Source organism: Harpegnathos saltator, unplaced genomic scaffold (genome assembly GCF_003227715.2).
Source record: "Harpegnathos saltator strain DR-91 unplaced genomic scaffold, Hsal_v8.6 scaffold480, whole genome shotgun sequence".
Taxonomy (NCBI): domain Eukaryota; kingdom Metazoa; phylum Arthropoda; class Insecta; order Hymenoptera; family Formicidae; genus Harpegnathos; species Harpegnathos saltator.
This window is the reverse complement of record NW_020230294.1, coordinates 370,879-395,537: the sequence shown is the minus strand read 5'-3', so window position 1 is coordinate 395,537 and position 24,659 is coordinate 370,879. Positions and strand designations below refer to the sequence as shown.

General features: G+C 45.1%; 2 protein-coding genes across 3 annotated transcripts in view; both read right to left on the bottom strand.

Moving 5' to 3' along the window:
* pxb (putative Hedgehog signaling attenuator pxb) overlaps positions 1-24,659 on the bottom strand; it is a 454,145-nt gene that overhangs the window by 374,825 nt on the left and 54,661 nt on the right. The gene's annotated exons all lie outside the window — the stretch shown is intronic.
* On the bottom strand, positions 3,503-5,865 carry LOC105189153 (uncharacterized). Of its 2 annotated transcripts, XM_011151082.2 has the most exons (3): positions 5,773-5,865; positions 4,761-5,671; positions 3,503-4,637 (listed from the first exon to the last, which is right to left on the bottom strand). In XM_011151082.2, the coding sequence occupies exons 2-3, from the start codon at positions 5,659-5,661 to the stop codon at positions 4,363-4,365; spliced, it is 1,176 nt and encodes a 391-aa protein (XP_011149384.1). In that variant the 5' UTR covers positions 5,662-5,671; positions 5,773-5,865; the 3' UTR covers positions 3,503-4,362. The 2 variants fall into 2 exon arrangements, with proteins under 2 accessions (XP_011149384.1, XP_011149383.1); XM_011151081.2 differs by having other exon boundaries at positions 3,506-5,671; positions 5,773-5,858.

The window sequence follows — 24,659 nt, the reverse complement described above, 5'->3', positions numbered from 1 at the left end:
GTAATCAGATTGTATGTAATCTATAACAAGCCAATCCACTTCATCTATCGATTTTTGTTTGTGCTTTCTAAAAAAGTGAAGCATCTCTCTAATATGTTCCCTCCCCTTAATAGACGAAAAAAAATTGTATGACATATCAGTAGTTTCGCTAAAGGCAATTTCGATATCTATATTGACTAGCAATATCCATGCCTCGCATTTGGTCTTACTATGTGACAAATGAAAAACGAACTCATGTTGATCGCAATAATTAATGGAAAAGCATCTTTGGCAAGTGTTCAGATTAGCTTGTTGGAAACACACAAAACACGATTTGGACCACAATATCATCTGCTGCTCGTAAGTCTTCAATGGACGGTCAATATTCTCTTCGACTAATTCCACCAATTCTTTTCTGGATTGAATCCAGTCGTGCCTTCCTTCAAACTTGCGCGTGTCTTCTTCTTCTTCTTCTTCTTCTTGTAGTTTTAAAATCCGTGCAATAATTGCGCAGATTTCCGCGTGCTCGAATTGATGCTGCGTTTTATGCCCTTCATTGCAGTAAGAGATCAAGCCGCACTCATCGCATAATGTGAAATTGTCACCATCTACCGTTTTGCAAACATGACAAATGTTTGGATTGAAAAACTGGTTATAATGTGTAGCCGTGCGTTGTCTATGGTATTTAAACATTTCTTTATTTATATTATCCATTCTGATATGCCTATTAAATGAAATTGTTTAATACTGTATCTATAAAATAATTTGCAATATTCGGCACATGACTGACAATAACGAGATTCCTTGTATATAATTTCTCAGTATGGATATTCATACAGCGACTGCTAGAAGGACAGTAACAAAGTGTTTATATACATCTTGATATTGTTGGGGAACTACTACTGTTAATTTTAAATGTAACTAAAGACATAAAATGTCACGTGTATATTGTTCGAAGCAGAATTATCCCAAATTAATTTTAAACAAACAAAGAAAGATACGCATGTAACGGTATAAAACAAGTATACTTATGAATAAATAAAAAAACATTAAAAGCCTTATATTAAAAAAATTAATTAAATCATTAAGTCTTCTGTCAGGGAAAACCGTTATGGAATTACTTGACCATTATTACTGAGAAAAAATATTTCGAACCTGGACACAATAAATTTAAAGAAAAAGACGTTTAACGACTCATGATCGCGAGATTCCTGAGCCGGAGGCAACTGAATGCTAAGCAATTATGACGCGATAGTTCACGCGATGCGTCGTACAGACGCGAGTCACACAACAGGATTTTACAAGTCGTGTACCAGACATGCTCTTCCAGAAATCGAGCATCGAGCGTCGAGTCGTTAGATGTCAGACACCCTGTAGAAGGAACATTAATGTGCGATTAACACGAGTACAGATCGCGAGCGAGGTGAGCGTTCCGCGTGGCTCGTTATGGGATCATGGGGTTGCAGCGGCGTGACGCGGGGTGAATTTCTTGCTTCACGATGGCATCCCAACGACGTGCCGAGTGATTCCGGCGTGGACGCGTGGCGTCGTGGTTCGCTGCCACGCAGTCGACGCGTTCACCCGTCCATTCGAAAATATATGTATAGAGATCACAGGCCGCCGTTCGTCGTCTCTGACTGGCGCTAAAATTAAGCGGCATTGCTCGGGCTTCGGCTGGTTCACCAAAAAGACGAACGCGAATTCGGATCTGCGAGGGAGAGAGAAAGGAGTCCTCCTCTGCTCTAGAGAAAGGCGTGCCGTGGATAAACAACACACTTCGCGACTTTCATTCTTTTGATTACTTGCAGAGATCTCGCATGTAACGTGCGAAGAAAAGTGATACAACTGGAAAGCTCGCGATATTCGCGATTAATATCGCGAGGAGGCACGCGAGGAGAGAAATGATGCGTTTGGGTCTTCGTGATGAAGACAAAGACAGCTGTCGGTAACTGTGTGTGTACCAAGCGGCAGAATGAAATATCTATGATCAAAAAACTATATGAAAACAGAGCGTAACTCCCTTTGTCATGCGGCGTGCCTTAGATAAACAATCGGGAGAAGAATCAGCGTCCGGCGATTTCGCCGGAAGTTAGACGACGTTGCCGGCAAGTGGAGAGAAGCGGGGCATTCTCGAGAGTCGCGATTGAGGCGGCGAAGGAAAATAACCGGAGTTTAACGGACTCTTTGAAGACCGAGATTGGAAACGTCTCCCCTTCACGACTTTACAGTAGCTCTGGGGGGTATCGCAGGAGCGTAGGGGAGGGCCGGGGGGTTGGAGATAAAAAAGGTAAAATGGTGCGGCATTAGCGGACTTGGGTCCGCTAGCTCCTATTTAGTCGTTAATGAAACAGAGACGATCGACGACGGAGCCGTCGTAAAGATCGCCCGTTCTATTTATCGACGAGCCGTTGATAGCGTTAACGCGCGCGACGCGGCCGAACACCGCGTCCCATTTTCGCAGGCTGTTTTCCCGAGACCCGTATCGAGTCGTCAGAGAAGCGCGCTTGCCGCAAATTTGATTCTACCGCGCAACATCGATCGCTCGTTCGGTGTCGAGCGTTATTTACAACGGCCGTAAAAGTAACCGTTATACAGACGACCCCTATTATCGGGCCGGGATAAAATCTCCGGATAACCGAGCGTCGAATTATAAGATCCCGTTAAATGCGCGGATCTAATTCGACCGTGAGTCTGTAGAACGTCCTCCGTTCGTGGACGAATTCGTTAGTTATGCGACGCTCGGCTTTTTCCCGAGCGACGAGGAGGCGAGTCTTCGTGAAACGGCCGCTATGGAATTCCGCGATAAATTGATGTGGATTCTACGAACAGTTGGATTCTAATAGCGCTCCGTTAGGGGCGTTTTCCTAGTCCGCGTTCTCTCCTCGACGAAACGACGCCGCTCGCAGTGCCAAAAGAAGAGTCGGGTCTCCCGGCTGTCTCGGAGACTCCTCCGGCCATTCTCCCTGCGCCCGCCGACGAAAGAGTCTATAATTCTACGGCGCTTCGACGGAATCCCCGAAAGAAAGAGCCACGCACGCCGGAGGACTTGAGCCTGATCTACGGCTCTCGTTACTTCGTCGCTTCGTGGGCTGCCTCCGACGTCGAGGAAACCATCTCTTACGTACCCACCTACCTAGCTACCTAGCTACCTATCCACCTACGATCTATGATCGTACTCTGCGTCGGTTGCATAACGATAAGATTTCGCGCACGTTGCACACGTGCCGGAAAAGCCTTTGTTCCGTCTCCATTTCGCGCCAGCGTAATCCCTTTGACGTTGTCACGTGCTAGCGTTTAAATCTCGAACCGGCTTGCGCCGATCTTGGCGTGAAGCTCTCTCATGGGAGCCTCGCTTATTTCGATCCCCTTATTATATTATTATTGATTTATGCAAGATTTTAATGAGCGTCAGTAATATCGTAGCGATTAGAAGAATCTCCCCTCCCTCCCCCCCTCTCTCTCTCTCTCTCTCTCTCTCTCTCTCTCTCTCTCTCTCTCTCTTTCTCCCTCTTTCTTGCCGCTCAAAACACATGCTTTGCAAATGTTGCTAGAATATGTTGGATCGTCGGAGATATTTGTCTTTGCGTGTTCTGTATATTACGAGTTTTATTGTGTACACAAAGTCGTCTCGATTTGCAAACGTGACGAATGTTTTTCTTCGGATAGAAAAAGCTAGCTAGAGAACTGATGAAGTGTTCGTAGTCCGCAATGTTTAAACACTCTGATTATACCAACATGCCTGTGCGATTGATGTTTGCGAATTAAAGTTTTAGAAATGATCTACAACTATTATTTTATCTATATCATTTACGAAATAATGTACAAAAACTCAATATTTCAGAAAAGGTAACGAAATTCTATATTCGTTGTATGTATGCCATCTCATCGAATATTTGAGCGAGACACTTTTCAAGTGTTTACAAACGTCTCCTCGTGCCTTGGGTATTGTTGACAATTTCAATTGTGACTCTGGACGTAACGAACTACAAATATCCGTTATATCAAGTCAATAATGTCGCGAAATATATAACAAAAGACATTCGATATCGTATATTTATAAAAGTTTTTACTAATATTTATTATCGGTTTAAATTTGTCGGAATGTTCATGGTACACAAATTTGACACAATAATTGTAGGAAATAAAAATACAATAAATCCACACACACACACACACACACACACACACACACACACACACACACACATACACACACATTTAAATTTGTATGCTTTATTAGAACATATATTATTTATTCGTATAATAATAACTTATATAAGCAACTTATTTTTCAAATTACTTACAATAATATTCACAAGTGATGACAAAATCGCACACGAGAGTTACTTTTATCTCTGTGCGCAATTAGCCGACTAAGATTCTTTAAAGCAAATTTTTTAAGATTAACATATACTCATTACGAAAGAACAGATTATTAGTATCAAAATCTCTGTATGGTCTAAGAGCACAGTATTCATTTAAATCGGAAAAAGTAGCATTTAAGTCCTTTTCTGTTTTTTTGAGAACCTCATATATCTCTGACATGTTCTCATTCATTTCAATTTGCGATTTAGCGGTTAAAAGTAACGGGCATCTCTGAGTCTGTAATGCTAATAAACATCTCGACCATGTCCCCGTCTTAAAATCTGGCTGAAAACCTGCGATTATATTTGGTTTTTTATATTCTAAACTAGATACATATTCGTAGTACGAAATAGGATATGATTCAAAAATAAGCTTCTGCTTATACTTTTTACATTTAACACAGACATTGTATTCACCAAATTCGGACTGCAATTCTGGCCCTATCATTATTATTATAAGTGTTTCCACGGTTTTTTCGAGGTAATGTAACAACAATTCCCAAGCTGGCAAACTCTTTCTGTCGACGATATTTGCGGCTATAATATGAATGATACAGGTATATGCAGGCCTTTCAAATATTAGTTTATCAAGGTGTAAATTTGCCTTCTTCATCCCATTATAGATTGTCAGTGGTCCTGATATATAATCAGAAGAGATATAATCTTCATGAGTCCAACTGCGATTTCTTCTATCTACTTTTAGTATATATTGCGCGAAAAACGACAACATGTTGTCGAAAGGTTTCTGGTCATCAGGAAAATTCAGAAACTTCTGCATTATATCTTCATCAAATGAGAAATTAATATCCGCGATGTCTAAGTTGAGACTCAAAGCGAGTTGTTTACAGTTGTTGATGTAATGATACTCATGATATTCTTTAACGTGATCAACGCAATAGTTGACGGAATAACACCCAGTGCAACACAACAGATCAATCTGTTTCTGACAAGTAAAACATGATTTCGCGCACATGAACATTTGCACTTCGTATGGCAGTAGTTCACGCTGTAAATGGACCTTCACCAAATTCAATAATTTCTTCTTTGATTCGATCCAATCTTTCAGTGGAATAGAACGGGTAAACCATTCTGGATTTGCGTTTAATGATTTCACTATAATTTTACAAATGTCCTCGTGCTCCCTTGCGTGCAACTTTTTATGTTCCTCGCTGCAGTACGAAATCATGTAACACTTATTACACATTTTGACAATGCCATTGAATTTGCAAACGTGGCAAATGTTCGGATGGAAAAACTTATTATAGTATATAGATGAAATTTTCCCACGATATGTATTCACCATTTGAATTTGCGCCATATTGATATACCTGCGTAAAAGAATTTACGAGTATTTTATTTGTAATATCAACGTTTTTGGAGAAATGCTCACATTTCAGCACCGTAATGAATATGACAAAAATCAACATACCTGGTATAAGTGTTCACTCGGCAATTGTTCGGAGAGCACTACTCAGGTGTTGGCAAAGTGTTTCTGGGTGTTTAGGAAATTGTTGACATTTCGAATTGTAATTTGAGATAAGACCAACTATCAATATTATACCAAGTACATACAATGTCATACGGATAAACTTGAAACATATGTTATGTAAGGCACACGTATCACGTGAATGTTTATGCTGATATTTATTATTAGCTAAAATTTATGGAAATAATCATGATAGACAAATTTTACAATTTGTCATAATATGTAAAAATGAATTTATATCATATAATATAGCATCAAGAGTCCATATATGTGATCAGTACCGAAATATTCTCTAATCAAGAATTTATCTTCCTTACGTTTTTGATATTACATATTGTTGACCTGCATTTATTGACTTGCGTATTGTTTGTGGAATATAAGCACGTCGTGAAAAGAGGCCTTCTTTCATCGAGAAAATTAGTAAATTCCAGCGCTAATATGACCGCGAGGCCGATGGCCGATTTTAATGTCGGGAGCGATTCAGTTTCGAGATACGTCGTTTCATAGTTTTATCAGCCAGTATGTAACCTCTCCTCGTCTATTTACGACGTCGTGAAAAACCGACAGCTGTTGAACGAGTTTTTATTTCTCGATCATCGAACATCGCGATTTATCGTTGCGTTTTAAAGTCATCGCGTCGCTCGTCATCGACGAATCTATCGACGCGCTTCGAAAGCGCTCGCTCGCTCACTCGCGCATGCCAGCGCGGTCGGTGAGAACGCGTTTTCTGTATGCCCATTCAGTGAATTTTGTAAGCAACAAATGGGACATATTTGCTATTTACGTGACGTTCGTGGGCCACGAGCGAATATAAATGGTTAAACTGCAATCGGTGATTCGTCCGGCCCCTCGGCGACTCGACGAAAAAGTGCTCGGCGAAAATTGAATAATCGAGTCACTCGTCAACGGGCGCGGTTGTGTCAATGAATTTTGCATGCGGTCCTTTTGAAAGTATAATGTTATTGTGTAATCCAATATTTTGTGGTAGACGATGTTTTCGCGAGCGTGCACAACGCGCCGCTGACAAATAACAGTTACATTCAAGCAGTTTTCGCGTACAAGGAAGCAGGTGCAAATTTTTGCTATTTTTATTCAAAAGTTGATTCACTAGGAAAATTCGCCTTGTTACGGGTGCATATTCATGTGAAAATTAGTATTATATAGTCAAATGGAAGATTTGAATACGTGAATGTAACAAACCAATTATATTTTATATTTATAATCCACATTGATTTGCGTAGAGTGGATTGTGAGCGATACTCGTTGTTGGTCATTATTTCATGAATCTCAGATCAATTATTGGCAATCTCAATTCTTTTGTGTTTGCTGGGGCGATAAATTAAATTTGAGCTGAATTTCCACAGAACAGAGACCATACACGTAATAACTCGGGGAGGATCGGCAAAGCAATAATTATCAATGCCGAATTCTCTCGGCCAATGATATTAAATCAATGTTACATGGCGCTAAATTAGATCGGCATTAACGTGACAAGCTCGCCATTTTTTAGCGAGCCCGATCACGGCTTCTCTCGTTCGTCACTGTCGGCCAGCGAGAACGGACGAAAATCCTAGTGATCCAGATCGAAGTCGGGTCCGGAGGAGGAGGGAAAGAAGAGAACTCGCCATGAGAGGACCGTTGCACTCGCACCATTACTCTCGAGTACTTTGTGACAGCCGATAATTGGACGTGTCCTTTGATCCCCTCGGCGCCCACCCTCATCCGGTAGGATTTCCAGATTTTGCGACGGATTGGTGATAGATCGCTGCCACGCGCCGTGTTTTGTCCAATATATTTTTTGTTCCTTCTTCCTGCTCGAGCGTTATCCCGTTCCTTCTTTTTGGCAGAGACATGACTCCCATCGGACGCGACAAACGGCCGCTTTGCACGCGTCGCTTATGTGGCGAGTCAGCACGATGCTGAATTACGTCTCTATCTCACGGAAATTACACGGTAAATTCGAAGGATTCGACTCCGTTTCAACCTCGTTTTATTGCAAAATGATGCCAAGTATTGAAATGCTTCCGCATAATTAGGAGTTTCCGTCGGGATTTTTCTTATTAGCTCGCAGATGAGAGAAGGAGCCGAGAACACGAGGAGGTGAATTTCTCCGTAACGTACATCATATCGTACAAAACGTACCTCGAGTTACAGTCGACGCCTGGCGATACTTCCCTCCCTCGGAGAGTCCGTGATTTCGTCAACTTGATAATTCCGACTTAATGAGAATTTTATTTCCGCCTGATATCGCGCCGCAATCAATGAAACACCAGCAAACCACGAGGTTTTCCGCGCCGGATCGCTTTGCGCGGATTAAAAGTTAATTCTCTCTCTAATTGGAAATATGATCGGCGGGACATAGGAGGAAGGAGGAAGATGAGGGCAGGCGGAAGAAGGAGGAAGAAAAAAAAGAAGAAGAGTCGTTACCGCCGATAACGAAGTGATCCGCGAATATTGACCCGCCGCGGCTAAGAAAGCGGAGACCGTCTCGTCGCCATGGCTTTTAATCTCTCCGACGTCTACGACGGGGACCTTGCTCGCGTTTCTTTTTTCCGCCGGGTGGAGATTAAAGATCTACTCGATCCAGGCAGAGATTAAGTCCTCGGTCCTCTCGCGGAGGTAGTAGTAAGCTAGAGGTGGCGTTGAGGGGAGGGGGGGGGAGAAGGGAGCAAGGAAAAATTTTCCGGCAATCTTCGCCGGCCAAGAGATCGGTCCGAGTCGTCCTGAATGGTCGCGGGTGGCGAGTACCTCGCAGACTCCGCGGATTTCGAGTCCCGGAGAAAAGGAGTCCCGTTCTTTCCAGCCGAGAGAGATCGAGAGGCTTCGAGAGACGAATGAGGCAACGACGACGCGGCAAGGGTGCACCATTGTCACGTGGATTTCCAATTAAAGAAAGCCGAATGGACAGGCACAGGCGGCAGGGTGATAGATCGAAGGCCGACCCGTCGCGTGAACGCTCTCGTCCTCGTGAAGGCGCCTCATCTTCTCAGACATCAGTTAACATTCGCGTGGTTGGCTCGCGAGCGAGCGAACTGGGAGAGAAAAAGGCGCGACGTGGCCGCGGGGCTTGTCAGGCTTTATAATTGAATCCGGTTGTTGCCGCTGATGGGCAGCCGATTGCTTTCGTTTGGCAAACACTAACTTTTAATTATTTCCTGCCACGTGGGCGACGAGCGGGACGCGTGCGAACGGGAGATTGATTCGGCTAAACAGTTCGCAACAACGAATCCAACGCAACTGGGCCAGGAGACGGCGGCGGTACGTGGGGAGAAAAAACCGAACGCTCGTGTGTCCTGTAGTGTACAGGTTGCGCTAAAAATCACCGTCGATATTCCTGCGAGAAACAACGTTCGGATACAAACATTCCAATTTTATCGCTCGTTCTGAAACTGTCAGTTTCATCCGCAAGTAGACCAATATTTTCTGAGAAAAATATCTCAAACGAATGTCGCGAACGAATAATAAAGAGGATCTTGAGTTTTTGCAGCGGCCATTTTAAGTCGCCAAGATGCGAACTTAACAAGTTCGGACATTGCGATTTGGCGACGCGTCAAGAAGAATCAATAGGAATTTTCGAGAGAGGCAAGCAACTGTCATGTCACTTTTGACACGGTCTATATGTATGTATACGCGGGCACACGAGCGAAAGTAAGAGAGAAAGATGCGGAGAATAGGGAGAAAACGCACGGCCGGGAGAACACGCCGCAACAATGCGCGAGGATTGTTGTCGAACCTAACTGCGCAAACATCGCCACCCGCTGATTGCTTCGATTCGCGCGGGTTTTGCATTCGAAATCGGCGGGCCCGTGGCGGTAAAAGAATTGTGTACGGAGGGCGAATTAATGCGCGAGTCAAGCCTGGGATTGGAAAAACAGAGCGGTTCCTGTGGTCGGTGGTTGCACGTGCTCTCGCGCGTATGTACGAGACGATCGTTTTTCCCCGCGTTTTCATCGTGGTCCAATGTCGCCGTTCAACACGAGAAAGAGAGAGAGAGAGAGAGAGAGAGAGAGGAAGGGAGAGCGAGAGAGTCCTTCGTCGGATTTTGCGAAAATAATTCTTTTGTTCGGTCGAAAATGTCGAAAAATGAGCCAACTTCCCGAGACACCGGCTTCGAAAGGGATGAACGCGCATGTCAGCAAGTTGCGTGTGAGACATGCGAGAGAAGCGCGGACATTAATGCGCATAAAATAGAGAAAGAAAAAAAGCATCACATCGCGACGCGGTGTGATAAATTTGATCAAAAGGACGTAAATTAAATGAAATACACGCGCCCGCACGCGCGGGTGTGCGTATTTTCTACGTACTTCTCTGATATTTATATTTTCACATCACACGTGCTATTCATATTTCCGTTTCATGTTTCATCTCTTTTTCTCACTCAATGTAACACCACCTAATGGCATCTTTGTGATTATTTTCGTAATTAGAATTATCCCCCCACACGTCCCTCGCTACGCTTGATTTTATGTTGCAGCGAGCGATCCGCGACTGGTAATTTAGCGAACTGTCGGGTATTTTATATCCGCCGTATCGGACGATCGACAAAATCGCGGTAACGATCGCGGCAAATCGTTGCGTATACAGAATTTTAAGCCGGAATTCGAACGAACATATCGCCCGACGCGCTCCATAATAGCGTAAACGGTGCGCGCACATATGGGCGCGCAATTTTATCGCTTACTTCTCCCGCCGGTGTCTAATTAAACGACCGAATTAGCGGCGATTACTGTAATTCTCGGCGATAAAACACCGGTCGCCGTGCCCGATTGGCTACGCAACACCACGCGTCCTTCCGGCTTATTATGCGAGCTGTCTCGTAATTTTCGTTCACGCCCGACAAAGGCCGGGTGTTTTTAAGCACACACACACACATATACACTGTCAGCGATACAAGTACCGTAAAAAATGCCGATGAATTTCACGCCGCGCTTCGTCCCCGGTGACAACTAATTAAATGCTCGAATTGCCTTCAATTCGTCCCATTTCCCGCGTGATAGAGTTCAGCGCTCCGAGTATCGCGCGGGTGCTCCTTTCATCTTTGATTAATTCGACGTCGATTTTTCCGCGACGAGAATTTCAGCGAGCGTCGCTCATTTCCGTAACTTCATCTCGGATTTCCGAGGTTAAATACTTTTGCGTCTAATCGTGTGTGAGCATCCGGAGATTTCAAATTCCTGCAAACGTGTACACTTGCTTGCCAAGATTGAAAAATCGGCAGCCCCGGTTTTCAGCGAGTGTCCTGCGCGAGTTATCGACACCGGAAGAGAAGGAGAGAGAGAGAGAGAGAGAGAGAGAGAGAGAGAGAGAGAGAGAGAGAGAGAGAGAGAAAGAGAAACATGCGATATACGATATATTAACGACTAATTCGCCGATTCGACGATAAACGCCTCGGTGTGATAGGACATGGCCCAGTCACGACCGAGCGAGAAAAAGGAAGAGGAAAAAAAAGATTCGGTCGAACCAATGTAACGAATGCAGCAGTCAGATTAGACCCGCGTATCGACGATGTTTTCTCCCGGAGTGCGGGGAAAAAAAAAGTGGCGGTTCGACAACGCGTTCGGCTGTGAAACGGACGCGCGCCGGAGCAATTAACGAGCCGAGCGTTTAGCATAGATAATCACTCGCGGGAGTAGCCGTGAATACCATTCGAGCCTCTCCGCATTCGCGATCCCCGATGCAATTATCAATCGGGAGAGCCCGCTGTGCATTAACATAATCAGATCAGCCCGCCGCCGTTCCGCAAACCCCTTTCGAACGGCCGCTCACCTTTCCGCCTCTATTTCAGCGTCATCAAGCGGCCAGGCTGAGCCAAACTGCCAAGCCGAGCCGAACTGATCCGACCGCCGCTTCTGTCCGCCTTGCCGCAACAACGCAATTAATCCCAAATGCAGCGCGATGACGTGGCTGAAAGCCGCATGAGCCGCGGCCGAAAACTGCTGCGAAGACGCCGCTCGATTATCCCGACTCGTCGTCGATTGAATCGCGCCGTTATCGCGTTGATCCGATCGACGTGATAGCGCTTATCCCGTCATTTGGACGAACGGGGTTCGACGGCAATAAAATCCTAAACGATTGAGTGTAATGAAGGAAGTTTGCGGCGCAACCGGAGGTGATCCGCCAATGAGGTCGCAGAATTAGGGTGAATTTAATGTCACGATACAGGAGAGAGGTATTTATCGAATGTGACGTGCCATAAACGTCCCTGCCGGCTCACTGTAATATGCAATAATTATGTAAATGTAAGGAAAGCAATATTATACGTAGTAAGCGGGTCGCTTGCGTAATTAAATACCGATAGCGCGAGCGCGAGCTCGCGCCAGATATTGCAGTAAATTGAGTTTGCGGAGGCGTCGATCAACTGAAATCGCGAGATGGAAAACCAACATTTGCGTCCGGTGTATGGAAAAAGCGAACGCGCGCGATGGCAATAACGTGTTTTTGTCGGCCGGGGAACGAGTCGAACAATCCGCGCGGTTATGCACTCGCTCGCGTTGCCCTTTGAGCGGCCGTAACATTCCATCTGGAAAAATGAACAATGATTCACAATGAACAACGGGGATGATTCATTCTCTCGTCTTTAACTCGTCAATGTTCACAGATCTCGAGGATTACGATGGCTCTCTTTCGTGCGCGAATCGACCGCCCATTTTGCGCGTTTCAAATCACATGTATGGTATGTAATCGATGAATAATCTTCTACTCAGAGATTTAAGAGCGCAGCTGTAAAACATGGAAATTCAAAGCCAGGTGAAATTCAGCGCCTTCGCATAGGAACTATGGTAGGTCAAGTGGAATCATAGGAGGTTGATCTGACGATTCGAAGTAGACCAAAATAGACGTTATAGTCTAAATATTGATGGATCGAGCTTTCTCTCTCTCTCTCTCTCCCTCTCCCTCTAAGAGCAACAGAAAAATTTCGACTCAGAATGAACAGAATCTTTTTCCGTTTGTAAAAATACTTATTTGTAAACGCTCGGGGAATTATTTGATACGCGGAAAGCTTCGGCTCGTATAGCTCACTTACTCGATGCCGGTGTTCACGAATTAACGATCGCAGCGCGATGCGTACAAACGAGATCGACAAGGAGGGAGGGAGAAAGAAAGAGAGAGAGAGAGAGAGAGAGAGAGAGAGAAGAGGGGGGAGAGAGAGAGAGAGAGGGAGAGGGAGATGTAACGCTATTCACGAGTAACACGCGCGGCTCACGTTACCAACCGGAAACAGAGTTACGATCTAATAAATCGAACGAGATGCTCGATAAAGGTTAACGTGAAGAATAATGTACTTTTATCGGCGATTAGCTAAGTGCCGGCCCGTGTAATTTACAGCGCGGACCATTAGCTCGAACGGGGCTCGATAGGATAGTAATAACCACTATATGGGCGCACATCGTGCGAGAGAGGATGCGCCCCGTAATAATGGCGCGCGGATTAATAAATACCACGAGCGGGACTCGAGTCCACGGCTAAGCGAGATTTATTAATGAGTCGTATGGCTCGAGACCGCGCGAGGACCGATAAATATTTTATGGTTGTCCCCGCGACGCTAAAACTAAATATAAATATTAACGATGATCGATAGGGCTTTAAGTGCTCGCGCTGTTAATTGCCGCGGTGAACTGCGATGGTGGGGCGTCGAGCGCGCGCGGGGGAGCGCAATTAAAAAAAAAAAAGAAAAGAAAAAGAGAAAGAAAAGGCGAAAAAAGTGGCGCAAGAAGAGACCTCGACTATTACATCGCGAAGTAAATTTAGAGCTGGGCGTACCGAGAGGATCTAACGTACCCGAAACACGCCGCGGCTAATGATCCGACTAATTAAGCTTCGTTAGGCGAAGAATTTCTGGAAGAAACACGGCCCGTGCATTAGCGCTTTTCTCGAACTAATTAGTATTACGTAAAGCGGCACGCGGCCGAAGTTTGAGAACGCGAACGCGTTCTGAAATATCTCTGGGCTAGTCATCGTCGTGTCGCTCCGTAAATCGCAAACGTCGTGAGAACGAGTGCGAATTCAGGGGGATATGAGAGTGTTCGGGAAGAAGCATGCAAAATGTCAGCCTGTTAAGTCGAGTCATCCTTACGCGAAATTTTCTGGACATCGCACTCTGACCACACGCGAACACAGATTTTCGCATTTTCCTGATGCATCGAGTTAAACATTAAATAACAGCCTCTTAGAAATAAACTCACAACGATGACTTTTTCCTGCAGCGATTATCCGAGCAGGAATCCGCTAAAAGAATCCTAAAAAGCGTGACAAGGTGAATCAAGGAGCGAGAAGTCGAGGGAAAGATCAAAGGGGCATACGCGTGTCTGTAAGTCCCGCAAATTTCCCGGGGACGATATATCACCGAACGTGCATGAATCACTCAGGGAGCGTTTACGAACGGCGCCCTCCCGGAGAATCCGCTGAATTACGAGTCGCGAGCGGAGAAAAATCGTCACGCGCCAACTCGGTTCCCGAATTTTCGCGCGCCAACTCCGCGCCGACCACTTTTCCATCTTCCAGGAAATGGAGAGCAAGACGTCGTCGTCGTCGTCATCGTCGTCGTCGTCGTCATCGTCGTCGTCGTCGTCGTCGTCATCGTCGTCTTCGTCATCGTCGACGTCGTCGTCGACGGCAGGCGCTCCTCTAGCCGAGGCGAGACACTCGCAGAAAATGCGCGATACATATTCTTATTTGTTGCCACGCAATATTTCCGCAGCTTTCGCAGACGTATATCCGCAGCGGCGGATTCCTCAGGGAATTGCGTTCCATCCTTCGCGAATTCCGCCGTGTCGCGGCAGAGACATCGAGTCGGTTTCCAGTTTCGCTTCGATGCTGGTGAACACGAACGCTCCCCTTGCCGCTGTTTTCAAGCTCGAATCCCGGAAGAGAATGGGAAATAGAGAGATCGGCAGGTCGGAGAGAGAGAGAGAGAGAGAGAGAGAGAGAGAGAGAGAGAGAGAGAGAGAGAGAGAGAGAGAGAGAGAGAGAGAGAGAGAGAGAGAGAGAGAGAGCGAGAGAGCACGACAGCTTTCCCGATGGAATCTTGGCGTGCTCTTCCATCTTTTGGGGAATTGGAACGACTCCGTGGGCGCGATCCTCATAGGCCGTCCTTCTCCTTGAGAAAACCTCCGGCGAAACGCGATTTTTCAAACGAGAAACGTAAACCTCACGAGACAACCATATCGCTGAAATATCGAGGCATTTTGGTGACGTCGAGAGAGTGTTCTGAGATGACGTCAAAATAGGCCGGTCGGAGGCATTAAATAATACAGGGCTTGTGCTGTAAGGAATCGTTTCATCTCTTATTATTGCGCTACTGTTGATAACAATATAGGTGACAATTTCGTCGACTGTCCCGCATTGAAGTAAAAATTACGTCAACGCGCCTCCGTGAAACGATTCCTCCGATCGTCTATAACCGAGAAGCTACATATACGTATCATGAACCCGATGTTCCATTAAGAGAGAAGGATCTATTGATTTTTATTTTCTTCTTTTCGAGAGGCGTTCGCGTACGGAGGAAGCAACGATAGCTCTTATAACGCGGTTCCGTATAATTACGAATGTCGTCCGACACCTTGCGGCTGCTCGACGACGAGAGAGCTCTGCTGCATTCCGCGGACGTAGCCAGCCACGAGAACGTTAATACCTCGTCAGGCTGGATGTCGCACGTCCGAGAGTACGACGACGAGAGTAGGACGACGTTCCGCAGGAGCTCGAGCGAATACCCTTGTCCGGCCGCGTTAGCGCGGTCCCGCGAGCCGGACGACACGTCCAGCCTCGTTTTACAAGTACGCTGAAAGACGTTAACAAGGCGGTAGGAGAGTCTACGGATCTCCTGCTACCTCTCCCTCTCTCTCTCTCTCTCTCTCTCTCTCTCTCTCTCTCTCTCTCTCTCTCTCTCTCTCTCTCTCTCTCTCTCTCTCTCTCTCTCTCTCTCTCTCTCTCTCTCTCGTTTTCTCTCTTTTTCGGTCATATTCCTCTCCTACGTCGACCGTTGCACCAAACGTCACGAATGATTAATACGTGCGTTCGCCGCTGAACGAAATTCGAAAAATGTGTGTGTCTGCTATAATGGAAAAATTCTCTCGCAGTACTCTATTCGTATCACACGGACGCATGCGTCTCGTACCTTGTAGACCGAAAGTGTAGATGTTCAACGTCGAAAATATTTTCAGATCGCGACGGAGGCCGCGATGTTTGTAAACACAGGCAAACAAACAAAATGTAGAGGTACGGTTCATGGTCCGCTGTGACGTGTCGGTATATTCTTGCGCGTAGAATATTCCAAAGCAAAGCTCGCGAGACTTTTAACGGGAGTATAGCGTTTGTATCGAGCGGTCGGCAAAATCAATTTGGAAATCCGAAAGGGTTTCTCGTCTCCTAAAATGAAAAAAATGTTAAGTGTGTATCGAGAGACCAACGGACGATAGTGCATATTGACACACTCGCGTGCAAGAATCGCGAAATGCTTCCTTTGTACACGAGAATTGTAAACATGTTTTGACGCAAACGCGCAAAACGTCCCCGGAAATGAATTACAACGGACCTTATCGTTGACACAGCCGTATGAATAAAACACGCATCCGCGGGATTTAAAGGGACGTAATCTTGCCTCTCGATGCGCTCTCTTCGCGCTCGGTATACGAGCTAAATCATTTCGCCCGTAATACCGCGTGTACAGCACCATGCGTGCGCCCAGCTAATGAATCACCTGTTCCCGCCGCTGTATAAAAAGCCCGTTTTGCGTTAATTTCTTTAATATCCCATTAAAATGGTTAACTATGTCGGCGGGGTTACGCGCCGGGTTTTTAACGGGTTTCGCTGCCTCCTGGGAATAATAGCGCGCTCGCACGCGCGTATTTTTCTACGCTCACGTAGCTTGCACTGCGAAACGATATTACCCTCTTTATAACGTATAAATGCACTCGATGCGCGCGACCGAATGAAAAACGATCGATGGATGGAGCGACGGCGAACGAAGACCTTGGGAAAAAAAAAATGAAAGCGAAAACGTTCTCGGCTTTGCGCCGCCGCGTCGCGCCGCGCCGCTCAGCGTGGAGCATAAGAGATCGTTCGCGCGCGCCTGCTCACTCGACGAGTCGCGCGAATTCGAGAAACGCATAATAAACCACGTTCCAACTTCCCCTCGCCCCTCGCGGAATTCAATTTATCGAAAAGTTTCGTGCAACTATGCGGAATGGTGAGTGCGCGTTCGCGTAATTACGGACACGCGAAATCCTAGCGCGTCGATGTAACGCGAGGTCGCACTAGGATTTCTTAAGTCGCTAGGGGATCTCTTTCGCGAGGCGTATAAATCTGAGAGTGCGTTGAATTCCCCCCGAAATTTTCGTTATTAACTGTGCTTTCATTATCACGACCGCCTGCTGCAATTATATTCCGATAATCGCTTCTCTGTTCCTCTCTCTCTCTCTCTCTCTCTCTCTTTCTCTCTCTCTCTCTCTTTCTCTCTTCCTCCTTGAAAAGAGCGCAACTATGTGTAATCGACTTTTAAATTAAATTAATTTTGATCTTCCACCACCAAGAAAGTCCTCGATCTACGAAGATGGCAGCAAAACGCTGCGAAAAAAGAAGCAATCATCGCCGCGATAAAATGTCACTGTGAGTTTTCTGATCTCTCTGTAATTTCTCCTCCTCGCAATTATTAAAGCGCACTTGTCGAAGTGTCGCGTGAAGTAATCGGACTTTCGGTATACGGAATTGTATCACACACTGATCGCGTTCATTATATGCAATCTGTATAAATAAAGGATAAAAAATATTTGCACCTTTATATATCTCTACCTTTTGTAAAACGAATTTTGAAAAGAACTGAAAATAAGGTAGATATTAATGTAGATGATTTTAGCAGAACACATTATTTTCATCTATATTATTCAGGATAAAAGTGTGATATATCTATTTTTATTTGCACAAAATTATTCTGAAATTCGCAGCGTGGTGACGGTGTTATTTAATGTAAAACGTGTTTATTGATAATCGAATAATTGAACGACAGATCGACAATAAAGATTACCTAAGCGGATATAATCGAATTGAACGACAGATCGACAATAAAGATCTACCTAAGCGGGGTGTGAATGTCGGATCGAGTCTACTCGCGTCTACCGACAGGTACATGACTGTAAAGATTCACGAAAGATTTGCTGCAAGCGAGATCGGATGTATGAGCGACGCTGAAAGCCGGAAGGTATGTGGACGGATCGTAAAGCCGATAGTCGGCGGCTTAACGAGCCCGTTAAAGCAATAGCGGCGAGTCGCGTGTCCGAAGTGACGAGGGACATCCGCGTGCGAGGGTCCGTCCCACACCACGAAGAAGAAACGAAAGAAGGGGTCGGCGGCGACGGAAAACGGAGGAGGGAGAAAAAAGGAGAATGCTCTTATTTACTGTGGGATCTGGTAATCCCCTAATAGCATATAACAAAACAGTTTGGACATTAATCTACGATAAAAAGAAATATAGCTGGAATTCACAGCGCTCGCATAAAAGCGAGCGAAATAAAGTGAAAAGAGACGAGAAGATAAAGATATGAAGTACTGTTGTTACCTTCGGACAAAGATGAGAAAAAAGCGGTATGAGGTATGAGATGACCGAAGACCATGAAATATGTAATAAAATGCGAAAGACGTGCAAGAAATGCAGAAATTGTCGGTCAGTTGACAAGAGTAATTCTGCAATATTGTCGAAACTTATAACGAAGAGTTTCAAAGATTATCGAAATTTTGCAGAAATATCGCAGAAAATAGAAAAGCAGATACGGTTGATATTAATTGATAATATAATCAGATAATATGTATCATTGAATCGGGATAAAAATTCAGGAGGTACGTAATTGTCTCATGAACTCGATTATAAATTACCGGATGTTGCAAATTATCGGAAGATTTGATTTCGTTGTAGTTTTAACAATCAATTAATGAAACAAGCGAAATGAACGAAAGGAGATGAAAAAGACAGAGAGGGAGATCGACTGTTGACGCCATGCATAAGAGGAGAGGCGAAAAGATTTATCGCTGCATAATGCGCGCGCTCTTGAATGTCGGTTATTATAATATCTCGACATGGTGAGCTACGCACTCGGCAGTATTATTATGATAAGTGCTCGTGTGGGAGCCATGAATGACACGTGGCGGACGCTCTACGTCACATTTTAAAGACCTATTTAGAGGCGGGACGATTTTCAAACGTCATCGCGCGTACACGAGCCGCTCGTATATGCGACTCGTCGCCGACGCGCGTTTAAATTTTAATTTTGCATCGTGTATTACACGTTGCGCAACGTCTACAACATGCAACATTTATGCATTGCATTCGCGGCGTTGCTTTAGACATTTGTCAGCCGAGTCAAGTATGACACTAAAGCTTGAAATTTTTACAATCCTTTTTACAGTTGACTCTACGATCCCGACACGTAACAATGCAATTGTTTGTATTGGCCATTGTAAATAATATATACAGCTTCCTTCAAATTTTTCATCAAAGCACAAAATTATAATATGAATTAAATTAGTATGAACAAATTAGTATGAATTTTAATTTAAATTAGTATGAACAAATTAGTATGAATTTTTTCAATGGATATAGATAACTTCATACTTATAGTCGAGAATTGTGGGATATCATATTTGTTACATGAGAATAAAGTAACGCGATTATATGAAAATAACATTAACGTTATCTAGTCGCGATATCGCGACGGTATTGTAATGACATTTGACACGGAATAATGTAAGTGCGAGTCATAAATTACGAACAACCGCAATCCCACCGTAATACCGTATATTACTGAAAAATCGTATGAATATGCATCGCTTATCGCGTATGTATATACACGCTGATGTGAGTGCGCTTGTATTGGGGAGGGAGAGAATGTTATATACTTGCGAGGATGAAACACGCGCGGCACACGACGGTGGCCGAAAGTGGGGGGAGGATCGAAAAGGACTGGAGGGGAAAGGGGGACGAGCGAGATTATCTGCGGCGTGACAGGGGATTATGTCTGCCTGTCTACTAAACCGCCTTCTGTGCCTTCATGCGCTCGCACTTCTCTTCCGTTTCTACTTTCTCGTCGAGTGAGCGTGGCAGCGTAAATATAAAACGCTGCCCGGGTGTTACAGCGATGTGGAGAAGTGGCTCGGCAAAAATTTGAGCCAGATCGGATCTTTCTGTGCTTTTCCCAGCGAGGAGTTACCTCAAGTGGTCAGAAATCGAGAACCGATTACATCAGGAGTGAGAAAAAGGACAGGGAGAGATGTTCCCAGTGGAAAATAACCCCAGGAGTAATTGCAATAAAATTTTATCGTGTACATATCATAAAGATGAATCTCTGAAAATGGTAGGAAATGCCCCTTTTTATCTCCCGTAAGGAGAGAATATGCGCGCTGAAACATGCTGAAACAAGCAGCTAGTAGTATACGCGATTCGAGTTTATTCAACTGTTTCCTGAAGTGGATAGAACACATTTTAGTCTCTCTCAAGATCATGTTAAAAAAAGTTACATACCGCTCAAACATTCGCATATCCTTTTCCTCTGTGAATTGTGTGTTTTTGATCGACGGACTTTAGCCTTGTTATGAAGAATATTATTCACCCTCGTGTCGTTTTGCATTTCCATTTTGCGTTCGCGCGATACAAGTCAACATTATCTCTTGTTTATTTTCCATTAAAGGGCGCAGTATTCGCTATATATCGCGGAACTTCCGAAAGAGAAAGAGAGAGAGAGAGAGAGAGAGAGAAAGAGAAAGGGACAATGACCGCTCGCTCGCGCGTTCACCCTCGCTCGTGAAACTTATAGCGGGACAATAAAAATTATATGTAAAGAGTGCGCGCATTGCGGCGAGAACGGAACGCGGGAATCGACGTCGTTGACTTTTTGAGGGGCATTCCTCTTCATGAATGTTGCAACGCGAGCGGCCGCCCGCAACCTTTCGCGGCTGTAAAATGGGATGCTTCTTACCGCCGAGATTTTAATATTTGATCCGCTGACGCGGGCGAGGGGAGTTCGGGATAGCGAGCGAGATAACGGTCGCGCGGGAGGCCGCGAATGTGAAAAAGACGAAAAGAACAGCCATATTAGGAATCACGAAGCCCGTTGTTTAAATATTCATTCGCGGTTGCTCAAGCGGTAGCGTCGAGCAAACCGGGTCTACTTAAACCGCGAATTTAGCATTCGCGGCAAAACCGTCGTGGGCTGTTTAATTCTCGTTGGTACGTTGAAGGATTGATGCATAGTCAGCAACCATGAGTTGATAAAGTGTTACTCATGTCGTGCATGCGAAAATACCGCTAAATTAATCTCCTTTCGATAATATTATCAAGCATTTTTCTAACCGCTCGTATATATATACAGTTGTTATATTTTTAATTATAATTTTGCTGTCAATTTTCCGAAGATGAATCATCTTTCACATTTGAAGCTCTTTTATCAGAAGCTTTCGACTTCACTAAGAAGTGACGTTTTATAAGAAAATCAGACTCTTGGTAAAAGAATTATGTCGTGGCAAGTCGATTGGAACAAAAATCTCCCAATGACATTCTTGAAGACTATTATGTACGCATGTGTGATCGAAAACCTGTATGCGCGTCATTTCGTATCTTAAAGCGTATTTCGCTTAAACAATCGCGTCGAAAATACGTGCGCGAGTCTCGTTATGAAAAGCGCATTATGGAGATCGCGTAAGGCGAACGACGCGACGGCGCATCAGGACGCAAATCGCCGATCGATTCTCTCCTCATATTACAACCTTCGCCGACCGGCTAATACGAGCATGAATTCGATTTTCGCCCTAGATGGACCGATAATGCGGATACGGGGCTGTTAAACCAGAAGTGTTCGCATTCCATATACGCGAACCTGGCGGCGACCTAGCCTTCCAAAGGTAACCCAATTAAAGGGTGCATTACCGGGCATTCGCTGCATTATGTAGAACCGAACACTCATACGCCATTCTTGCAATTCCGCAATGTTCGCAACACTTACGCGTTTCTTCCGCGAACTCGGCTCGAATATTTAGGCAAATTTTCAGCATGCGGCGCTCAGCTCTCCTGACCTCGTTCGTGGCCTCGTATCTCGGTAATGGAATGTAAGAATGGATGTAAAATGTTGCTCAATTTGTCATTACCGCTGCGTTACGTTTTTGATAAAATATATGTAATCACACATCACAGTAGTAATAAAGTAACGAAAATAAAGTCAGAGATCTGTACGACTCCGTTATTAGCAAATAGTAGGCTAAATTATTCTGAGGACACACGTAATCCAGACATTTTATTCCGCGTCAAACATTGTATTTTTGCAGACCCTGAGATATTCCCGTTCTCATTGATAAGGAGTATTCGCGGGGCAGTTAAAAATCCATTAACGTTCCTTTCAGGCCGCTGACTCGCGGACTATCTTATCGCGGGCAATTCGCCCCGTTCTTACCGTTCCGTGACGCAATCGCGCCCGCATTCGGAGAGGCGATCAACAACAACGTCAAGGGTTGTACGTAACCTTTCTAATTAGCGGAAGGCTGATACGGACTCGCGAACGAAACTGTAATTAGACGGGACTGCGGGTGTATCGCGTTGTTACTATCGACACCGTCATTTCATGCGGAAGAGATCGGCCGTGCATTGCCTTATCAACGCGGCGCACTCTTTGAGAGCGCGAGACGCTCCGACAGGTTCAAAGTATCGGATCGCGAGGCGATGCTGCTGCGTGACGCGCGACGCTCTCAAAGCGTGAGACACGCTTAATGTCACGTGAAAGGGCCGTTAATTAAGAATCTTCGGCTTAACCGCGTTGAACAAGCCCGGCGAAGACGAGGAAATTGGGTCGGATCCCCCTTTCCTCCTCTGTCACTCTTTGAATGCGCCCATGCGTTAATGAAAATGCAGGTTTCCGCACTAACGCGCTACTCGCGTGAACCTTGCGGTAACGTTCCGATGATCTTGACACATTTTTTCCCGTGCGGAGGAGAAAAGTGCTTCTCTAGCGCAATTACGAAAAGTGCGCGGAATTTTTTATTTTCCAACGACGAATACGTTTAGCTAAGAAACGAACGCGTTCGTACGAAAAATTCACAAATATCGCTGTAAATCACGTCAACCGTTGCGAGGAAAATCTGCTGACGTCGAATTCTTTGTTCACTGTTCACGCGTAAGTAAAATTGATCGGTAGCTCGAAAACAAGGGAGATGTGTGTGTGTGTGTGTGAGCGTGGTTGATCACTTTGGTGAAACAACAAACCTGCTTCACATAAAATGTCGGCCGTCAGCGACTTCGGTACGGTAGATAAACCGGCCTTTCTAATCGGTTCCGGCATCTAGTCTACAAAGCACGCGCGTTGCCAGTTTGACGGAATTTTGCAAACGCCGTGCCGGTTAAGCGGGCTTTAATCCCACCGAAACTTCTTCATCATCACGCGGATCAATCGCTTCGGGTCGACCTGTGACGCTTCGCGACTCCAAGTCGCCGACTGAAATTCCGCCGCGAAGAATTCGTCCGCGACGACGGCTCGATAAGCGGGATCAATTAGGCGAGAATGTCGCGTGCACGGTTCGCCGCTCGAACGCACAAAAGAGCGCAGCGCTCGCGAGCACCTTTCAACCCGCTTCTCCGTAAACCCCGTGGAATTTTCCGGAAATTTTCTCCGCTGTGAACGGAGCTGAGTTCCGCACTTTCCGGGAGCAACCCTTGTCGGGACTTTCGCTGCGTCCTTGGAAATTTTGTCAAGGTTGAATAAAGTTACTTCTGAGATTTAATGAATAAAAAAAAGTACGTGAGAGTTTCGCGTGCACGCTAGTTAAATGTCCTACGATCACATTATACTGTATATATTCGTTAAATATCTGTTATTTTATTCCGATCGTCTTGAAATTTTATCGATTTGTCGACGAAATGTCGGGCGGAAATGCACAAAGGTTATTCCAACGAGTCGTGAACTGCGAGGAAGAATTCAACTTTTCCTCGCGACTAAAGATCTTCTCCTTTTTTTTTTTGTTCGGTTCTTAAATACGTGCAATCTTTTTCTCTCTGTGTCAAAGGGCCCCGAACGACGGATATCCTGATAATAGAGAATTTCGATCCGCTTATAATACTTAAAGTTTGACCTTTTTCTTTGAAAGCAGCACTTCATATTGATCTTGCAAATTGCGTCTTTTCCGTGTCCTCGGACCGTTTTATGATATCGGTACTCTGAAGCGCGGCACAATTTGCCAACTTTCTCATACCTAGTATTTTCCCGGTGTATTATCCTCGCGAAATTACAAGACAAGCGTAGGAAGATCGGGCGAGTTCCTAAAGGGTGCGCGACTTGTGCTCTTCGAGAACGATGACTATACTTTTGTCACTGCATTCACTCCATCTCATCTTCGTTTCCTCTCTTGCACCACCTCCTCCTCCTGTTCCCTTTTCTTCTCCTTCTTCTGCTCCACCACTTTCCACCAAGTTTTTAAGCCAAGTTTGCCTCCGTCCTTCCACCTTCGCTTCCTTTCTTTCTCCCTCTCAATAGATCCTACGTAGATTTAAAATTTAGGACAACTCATAAGTCTGAATAGATTGCTTTTTCGTTTGGTAAGTTCCGTGCCGTTCGCAAAATATCGGTCCGTCGTTGAGCGTTATACAGACAGAGTTTGCCCACTTACGTCACGTTCATCCTCGAATTTTTCCGTCAGTTCCAGTTAATCTAACGGAATCTTCCGATGGCTTTTCGAAAAATTGACTTAACCACTGCCAACGCAACTCTATCGCTGGGAAGTGTCGAGGTAATTCCAGAATTCGGCGGTGCCCCGTTTCGCGGAAATCTCCGGATCTTATCGCGGGCTTCTCGATTTCTCCGATCAGC

Excerpts from the sequence above, each read along its gene's own strand:
- LOC105189153 (XM_011151081.2), bottom strand. The coding sequence starts at position 5,661 with ATGGCGCAAATTCAAATGGTGAATACATATCGTGGGAAAATTTCATCT.